The 9,471-nt window shown below is 28.4% G+C and overlaps 1 protein-coding gene across 1 annotated transcript; it reads right to left on the reverse strand.

Annotated features, from left to right (window-relative positions):
* Positions 1-382: 382 nt before the first annotated feature.
* On the reverse strand, positions 383-6,923 carry LOC145848833 (uncharacterized; the record flags this gene model as incomplete). Its single annotated transcript, XM_082954067.1, has 5 exons — positions 6,867-6,923; positions 6,414-6,561; positions 3,686-4,088; positions 3,099-3,334; positions 383-717 (listed from the first exon to the last, which is right to left on the reverse strand). Coding segments are annotated over exons 1-5 (1,141 nt in total), but the record flags the coding sequence as incomplete, so codon positions are not given.
* Between the last annotated feature and the right edge of the window lie 2,548 nt (positions 6,924-9,471).

Genomic DNA, 9,471 nt, shown 5'->3' on the forward strand with positions numbered 1-9,471 from the left:
TTTTTAAATAGTTGATGTCTTTATAAAAAAAGTTTTAAAACTATTATCTTCAAGGTAATTTTTTCAAGTTCATGTTTTTATTGTTGTTAAATCTAAAATATAAACTGTATTTAGTTTCTTGTAAACTAGTTTGATTTAATTCGTTACATTAAAACAAAGCTATAAAATCACGATTGTCATTTACATAACATTTATTCAATGTTTTTGTTTTGTAATTTATTGTAAAACATAAAAAGTTGTAATTCAAATTTTAAAGCCTGTACAATTTCTAAAAATAGGTGTAATAAGTTGTGTTAAACAAACTAAAAATTAAAAACCTCATTTTTTTATTAACTAATCAAATTTGACCACTAAACTTATAAACTGAAAAACCCACACATACCGGACTCGGACGCTTTCGCTAAATTTGCCAGCGACGCGCTGAGGTCCTGCTCGCTGATTGGGTAGTTCATCTCGTTGGCGTGGTGATACTGGTCGTACGGGTAACCCCCCGCATTGCCCCTCCGCCCCTGGTGCGAGTTGTTGCCGTTCAGGTTGAAGGGGAACGTCGGCACGCTCCTCCTGTCGTGCGATTGTGACGTCATGGTCATTCCGTTGTCGAAAGTGGTGCTCCTGATGCGCATCTTCACCTGGTGGTGGCTCCCGTTGTGGGGATTTTTTTGCGCCAGGTTGCGCCGCTGCCGCGCCAGAGAGTGGGCGTCCTCGACCATGCAGATGCTGAAAATTTGTTTATGTTTAACTTTTTTAAACATTTTTGTTATTTATTTTACTTTTCATTGTTTCGCAAAAGCCTAGTATGTGTGCGTATATTTTGTTTATTTGTTTTAAATGTTTGTTTAATTTTTATTAAACACTCTGTTTTGTGTAGTAAGAACTTGGAAAAGTTTTTTGTTTCTAAACTTAATATGCACAAACTTTTTTTAAAAAAATGCTTTTTGTTTAGTGCTACACAAGTACGACATTTATTTGTATTCACTGTTTTATATGTTTTGTGCTGTATTAACTTTTTGTATTTTTAATATAGTTTTTTCATTTTAAACTAAAATAATTAATAATTTATATACCATTTGCAACTTAATATCAATAGATTATTCATTTTGTTTCTTATATTTTATTACACAAAGCTTTTTAAAACCAAAAAACAAAAAATAGTTTTGAATAGCTTAGTGTAATAAAATATAAAAAACTAAATGAATAATCTATTGATATTAAGTTGCAAATGGTATATAAATACGTTCAAAAACCTTCCTATAATAGTTAATAATTTCATTTAAAAAAATACTTAATTCATTTAAATGACATCAAAACTTTTAAAAGAGCTGCATAAATTAAAGTTTGACTCCAAAAACTCTGGCAAAATGAGTAACTTTGCATAATAAAAACAGAAAGCTTTTTAGCTTTAGCACTTCAAGGTTTAATGTTTGTAGTTCAAATATATTTTATTCGCCTTTTAAGTTATGTTTTAAAAAGTTTTATACAACATCTTCCAATTTGACTTTATATATACTTAGAAAAACTAAATATTATACAAAAATAAATTAATATACCTACTTTGGTTTCATATAAAACTAATGGTTTTTATTAAATCGACCGACATATAGTACAAATTTTGAAAAATACATTAAATGAGACAAAAGTCTTAATAAAAACGTTTTAAAAGCTTAGGTGTGTAACTACGTACGATTTAAATTTTCCAAGAAAATTAAGCAAAGTAAGCTTGAAAATTAGGCACTTGATCTCATAATAAGAATAAAATGAAAATAAAGACTTTAATCTTCGAATGAATAATTCATTAAAATCTTTTTCCGACTGTTTTGGTATGAAAATCTTATTGAAAACGCTTTGAAATTTATTTTAAATCATCGTTTAGTTTTTATATGCGTTTTTGAATGATTTTTTGCTTTAAAAGTTTAAGTTGAAATTAAGTTTATCATTTAACTGTTTAAACAAAGTTTGTTTTATAAGCAAAGTAGAACTGTTATTTTTTTGGTTTTAGTTTTAGAGTTTAAAAAAAAATACAACGAAACAAAAGTAATATTGTACAAATTTTTATAGCGTTTAGTACCTGCTGTATTCATTTTGACTTATGTGATTGCAAAATAAATAAATATTTTCAAACCTCCTAACTTTTAAATAGTTAATGATTTATTTGAAATTCTTGCTCTACTAAACTTTGCAGATTTACATTAGAACAATTTGTTAAAGATGTTTTTACTTTGACCAATAATATGCTTAAATTAAAGACCAGACTTTATAAATAAAATTATAATGTTATGACAGTGATTTTTTTTTAAATTATATTTTTTACAGTAAAAATGTTATTTATTTGTTTCTTAAAAAAGTATTGAAAAATTTTAGAATACACAAAAAGTAGATAGGTGTTCCGTTGTATTTAGAAATACGTTACTATGAATTAGTAAAATATTCAAAATACTACAATTAAATAATTAGGAAACGTTGAGCTTTTGTCTTTCTTTTATTTATCTAAATTATTCATGATTTTCTTCGTTTGCTCACGTTAATTCCGCTTGGCGCGTTTAAAAAAACAATTGTTGGAAAAACGAATAAAAAAGGTTTAAATATTAAACGGATTAGCGCGCACAGTTTAAAAGGTGAGAAATCTAATCGCAAACATGAAAATTAAATTGAAGTGTTGTTCTAAATGATTTTTAAATATTTTTAAATAAATCATTTATTTATCCGTATGAATGTGCTACCGATGAGTTTTCATAAGTATGTTCTAGTATGACTCGTGACTCACTATAAATTTAAACTGGGAAAAAAAAATTAACGACAACTAATAAATCGTTAGAAAAATTATAAAGTTATACATATACATCTAAAACGTAGAAAATATTAAGCTGGAAGCGTACAAATAAAAATAAAAGCAACAAAGCTAATTTCACAATATTTTTCACTGATTCATTGCTTTAATTTAATTGACTTTACCAAATCATAAGTCTTGAAACAATTAGTCACAGCATTTGTAAATATATTTTAAACTAAAAGTACGTATTTTTTCAAATATGTTACTGTTGTTTTTACAACTGTTCCGACTTTAAATATTTTTAATATTTCTCAAACACATAAAAACCCACGTGTTTCCGGATTGCAGCCTGACGTGCTTGCTGTAGTCTGCTCGTGACGGAGCCGCGTACGACGCCCTCTTCAGCATGACGTCATCGACGGAGGTCCTGACGTCATCTTGGGTCTTGACCCGCTCCATGGTGGCGGGAAGGGCCTTCATGGGCTCGCTTCTCACTAGGCACGACTGGCTCTTGACTATTTTCGTCGGAACTTCGGTACTATCCGGTTTGCTGGGATCACTGGAGTTCTGTGTTAAATTGTTTATGATAATGTTTGTTGTTGAGATTCTTGTAATCAGTATAAAACTTTGTGAAGTAAAATATTAGAAGACTGTATTGAAAATACTGTATAGTTTTAAGTGTATGTTAGGCTAAAGTTATAAGTTATACTACTTTATAAGTTGTACTAAGCTTATCGAAAGAGTCTGATATAGAAAAGTTATAAAATCATAAATTTTTAAAAAGAACTTTAAAATTTTTATTTAATAATGTAACTACTCTGTAACGACTTTAAACAAAAATTATGTTAGTATAAAACCAAAAAATCTAAAATAAGTTGCCTAGTAACTCAAAACAACTCAAAAAAAAAAGCAACCAACCTCAACAGATTTCGGGGAATCACCGTTCACAGAGGACTTTTGAACATTCGGTAAATCACCGTTCAACTTCGGAATGTTTTCAACGATCTTCGTCGAACTCTTAAACGAAGAACTGGACACGTTTGAGGATGATGGCGACAGAGAGCTGCTCCTCGAAGACGGGGAGGAATACCCGGATGAAGACTGAGCAGCGTTCATCCGCAACTTCTGCTTCAACTTTTTAACTGTGACGTCACCGTTCTTCGTGACGTCATTGAGGGACTTGTTCTTGGCCCTGCGGTACAGCCGGGCGGGCGGGCTCGGCTTGGGGGAATTTTCTAGGGTCTTGATGGGGATCGGTGAGTGGTTTGAGGGCGGAAACTGGTCGGATGGTTTTTTGGGTTCCGAAGCGGAGAAAGCGTCACTGTTGATAATAAAGAGTAAAATTTGCAGTTTTAACGTAAAAAATATGTTAGTTTAAGAATATTTAAGTTTACAAGTAAAAGTTATTTGAAAAGTTTGGCTTTGGTACTGGTTTTAACTATAAATCTAAACAAAAGTCACTCATTTTAAAAGGTTTATTAATTTCGTTTAGCTCTTCATCAGAATAAACTTGCTAAAAACTAGTAATATTATAGTATGAAATTATTTATAAACAGTAATTTTGAAATACTTAGCTAAAAATTGTTACGTCATAAAGCATAAAAGTCTGTTTAAGATGTTTAAATTATGAGTTGAATTATACTTATGAATTTGAAGTTGTTTGTAAAAAAAAACTATTAAAAGTAAAACATTTAAGATAGTAGAAACTATTGTTTAATTTTGTTTCAGGTAAAATTTATACTATCTTAAATGTTTTACTTTTAATAGTTTTGTTTTACAAACAACTTCAAATTCATAAGTATAATTCAACTCATAATTTAAACATCTTAAACAGACTTTTATGCTTTATGACGTAACAATTTTTAGCTAAGTATTTCAAAATTACTGTTTATAAATAAATTTATACTATAATATTACTAGTTTTTAGCAAGTTTATTCTGATGAAGAGCTAAACGAAATTAATTAATAAACTTTTTAAAATGAGTGACTTATGTTTAAATTTTTTTGTTAAAAGTTATTTGTTTAAATTAATTGATATTAAAGCAATAAGCTTTAAAGCTTTTACTTAATTTATGTTTTTGAATAGTAAATATCACTTGTTTATTTTTAAACTTTTTCCTAAAAAGAAATCATTAAAAAAATTATTTTTTAACAGTTTGAGTTTTTTAGTTTTCAGGTGTATGAACAACTTTGAACTTTTGTACGCTTTACATATATATTTAAGTCAACGTGAAATGTTTTTTTAATTTCAAACTCTTTTTTACTTTTGAGTAATTACTCAGCATGAAACGATTCTATTATGTTGAAATTCAATGTTTGGCTTAGTGAAAGTGCTGTTGTTAATTAATGAAAGAAGTTAAATACTGAAAAATGCAAACTCATTCATATTTAAACGTGTTATTGTTTTCTATTTTCAATATGCTTTTAAGCTTATTAAGATAAATCTGTTTTAATTACATTATACACAAAATTTTACATATTAAATGGCTTCGTAATTTGTTTGACATTGTTTAGCTTTAATGTTATTTTATTATTTTGTATTTTTTTACAGAAATTTGAAACATTACAAATCTTATGCAAACTATACATTGAGTAATTGCATTATGGTTCATTTAAGAATATACTGTTATTACAAGAGTCTGAATAAGATATAATTCGCAAGCAAAAGATAAAAAAATCATTACTATTATGACCATTTTCAAGTTGAAGTGGTTATAACTTATGTATATTTATTGATACTTCAAAAATACTAAACTCAATACGTTGTTAATAAGTGGGTTACATAAACTTTTGTAACCACAATCATTACTGATGAAATTAGTTATGTATTTCCGGACAAGTTTAAAAAAAAAAATTTTGTTTCTATAAGTGTAACTAACACACATTAAAAAAAGCTTTAATGTTTTGAATAAAAATAATAATCTTAATTTAATAAATAATTACTGCAATTGAATGTTTTTTTTTCACGTATTTTCTTTTGTTAAGTTATAGTTAAGTTAAGTGTTATAAATACATATTGTATTAAGTTTAAGTCTACGTATATTTTTATTTTTTAAAACAGATAACTATACGTAACTACTTGATGCGCCCAAAAAATACAACGAATATTAGGTGATCGATTTCAAACTAAAAAGTTTATAACATTATAAAAGAAAAAAAGTTTTAGAACTCTAAAAAAATTTGTTATAAGGATGTAAAAATCAATTTAGTTATAAACGACAATTATAAAAACATTTCCTACAGTAAAATTTATTAAGTAAATGTCAGTTGCATAACAATATATACTAGATGTTTTTTAAAAATAGGTTGTTATGTAAAAATAATTGCACATTAAATTCTTTGTGGTCGACCAAACTATTTTTGTGCATTACATGGTTCATATCTGTCAGTCAAACAAACACAAAAACAGTTTTAGTATAAATGATATAAAAATAAACTTAACGAAACTGTTTTCACAACTATATTTGTATAAATATTGGTATATAATATTTTTAAATAAAAGAGTTTATAGAAGCTATTAAAGAATTATCATTAATCTTATAAGAAACACTCATAAATTTAACCTAAAATTTTCTAATGATCATATTTTAGAATAAGTTGTTTTTTTTTTTTAATTTGAACTTTTCACAGAAAAAAATAAACAAACTTTTCATGGTCGGACAAGTTTGGCGTTTTCATTTCCATGGGAACGTTGACGTCATCATCGGAACTAGAAAACGATTCGATGACTTTCGAGTTTGTTTGTGACGTCATAATGTGGCTCGAACTTGCTTGTTGGCTCGCGTAGGACGGGTCTGATGTAAATTGGTATTTTTATTTAATTTTATATAGTTTAAATGCTTTTAAACACTTTACTTTTAGCTTTTAGGATTTTTTAGTGTTCTACACTTTTAATTATACAAAAATGATATCATGAACTTTTGCTCACTTTTGTAATAACTTAGTTTTGTAAATTCAAAGAGTAATGGTACAAATAAGTTTTGTTTATTTATGTAATTTGTGAATATCTAGCTGGTGTTAAATATCTTTTTAGTAAAGCTATAATCATCTAGTATTAAAATGGCTATAAAAATATTATATATTTAAAACTTGCATTAACCTGTGACGGTAGATTCCATGTAATAACTTAATTTTTTTTAATATTTAAAAGCACTCTGAAAGACGATTAATCAAAAATAGTAAAATTAAGTTTTTTACTTAGAAAAGTCACAACAAAATTGTCTTAAATGTAAAAAATATTATTTGTTATTTTTTAAGGTACCATATACTATCATATTTAAAGATGTTGCTGTTCAGAAACATAGTTAATAATGGTAACTTCTAAGTTGCCTGTACTACTAAAAAATAACTAGTACTTTATAGTTTTTATAACTGACCTAGCAGTCTAACTAAGAGAAACGCAACATAATACAAAATCAAGTTTTGCACAAGTTAAACCAGTGATAATCTATAAAGTAAATAGCCATGTTCTTTATTAAATAGGTCAAATTAAAAACTTTTAATAAAACAAAAATGTTAATCACATCGACTGTTTTGAAACCACGTTCCATCGCAATCGACTTGTCAAGCGTCGAAAGCATTGTGACGCCACAAAGTATGACGATCATGACGCAACGCGTAAACATTCCGCCGTCGCCACTGGCAACAGAGCAACAATCAGCTGATAAGCTCAGGAATTTCAAAAGCATTTGACATTTGACAAAATCTCATGAAATGTTTTTACATGCAAATGTAAACAAGATGGGCGACATCAAATAGATGTTGCTCTTGACACTTGCGAATAGTGCACACTTTGAAGCACTCCACACGCATCGATCTACTGATGTTCTTGTTGTTTTTATGACACTTCAGCTGCATTAAAATATTGCGTGTTGCCAGTTTCGTGTTGCAGTGTGGTTAGTTTTGTGTTGTTATATATAATTATTTGTGTTATTAAACAAATTATGCACTGTTTTTTCAATAATCGAGCATAGTGTTTGTTAAAAACGCTTTTTTTTTTATAAAACACAAAAGTTAAGAAAAAAATAAAACTGTGGAAAAATAGTTCAATTGGAACGTAACGCTACTGTGAGGAAGAACACAATAAACTTTTGTATCAAAAAACACTTGCCAACAATAAAAAAAGAGACACTTTAATCAAAGTCGTTTTAAAAATCTTTCAAGTCAAACTTACACCTAAACACTTTTTTTGTAAACAACTTTTATGTTAGTTCTTAAAAACTTAATTTCTTTTTAGCAAATGCTACAACTAAACTAAAAGAAATTATCTTTTACAACAGCTGAGAGTTAAAAAAAAGGAAATCTCAATACACAATAGCGCAAGCGCAGTTTTACATTCACACAAACAAAGACAACTAAAATTTCGCAGACGTCAACTTTGAACTGAGCAACTTTCCAATTTGGCCCGCGATGAGTGAGAAAATCTCCTGGGAAAGTTCGCATTTTTGTTAATTGAGCTGTTGATTTAGTTACAATAACGGCGCTCAAGACTGTTCTCCGTACAATGGTTGTTATAATGCACCTATCCTTGGAGAATGGAAAGTTGTGAAAACTGTTTTGTTGTCACCTGGTTTTAGATAAACTTAGCTAGCAATGTTTTTTTAGTAGATAATAATCATCACAATTTTATCAGCTAATATGCAACAAATAATCAAATTTTTTTTTTGATACCTTGGTAACTTTTTTGTTGAATAGATACATAGTTCTTGTATTGTATCTTTAAACCTAAAACTTTAGTATACAAAAGAAAATATCAACAATAGTCATCAGAACCAAAGCTTGTACTTTTATGTGCCGTGAGACAAGCTCAAGTTAACACAAATTTTTGATCATACCACTTATTGCCTGATGATCCTAGTATAAGATCAAAAACTATAATTAATTAAAATTAATAAACTAATTATATATTTTTAAATCTTTTTTATATTTCCTTTCTAAAATGAGTTTCAATTTGTTTTAAACTCAAAACTATAATAACAAAAAGTTTTTAAGCACATAAAGTTAAATAACAATTTTACAATTAATTAAATTACATAAACTTAATTTTGTTCAATAAAAATTTCGTCAAACACAGCTAATACAATTAGTTAATTAGAAAAGAGTAACAAAGCTTTCAGCAATTTTATTTTCAGTTTCTTAACCCCTACTTCGAAGTTAACAAACTCAACTTTGTCGTAAAAACAAACTTTTTTAAATTAAACAATAAACCAAGTATGCAACAAAACATACGTAAACTGGGGCAGTAAAACTTTACAACCACAAAAAACAAACTTATCAAAAATTCAGGTCATCCTCATCAAAAAATAATTCTCCCAATCCCGAAACCAACAATGTGACGAGCCGCAATAAACTTCCAAACAAACAAACTGCAAACAAACACTCAAGTATCAAAGGTCACTCGAGCAAACAATGTCGAATGTCGAACATTGCGTCCTTGTTGGCGCCTTTTCGGCTAACTTGACTGCCGGTTGCCGTTTTGAATGCCGAACATCAGTTTATCTCTCGTACGTGGACGATTCTCGCAACTGCGTTTTACTGTAAATCGTTGGTGTTTGCACAAAAGAGAGGTGCATGTTTGCGCAGTGTGCGTTTTATGAAAATGCACACTGGTTCCTATGAGAACTTTATGAGTATTAAAGCTTTCCTTGAAAGGAAGGCCTCTTCAAAGTTTGTGTAAGCGACTTGGTATTTCTTTCAACTTTTTC

Source organism: Thalia democratica, unplaced genomic scaffold (genome assembly GCF_965202585.1).
Source record: "Thalia democratica unplaced genomic scaffold, ktThaDemo2.hap1.1 HAP1_SCAFFOLD_1751, whole genome shotgun sequence".
Classification (NCBI taxonomy): Eukaryota; Metazoa; Chordata; class Thaliacea; order Salpida; family Salpidae; genus Thalia; species Thalia democratica.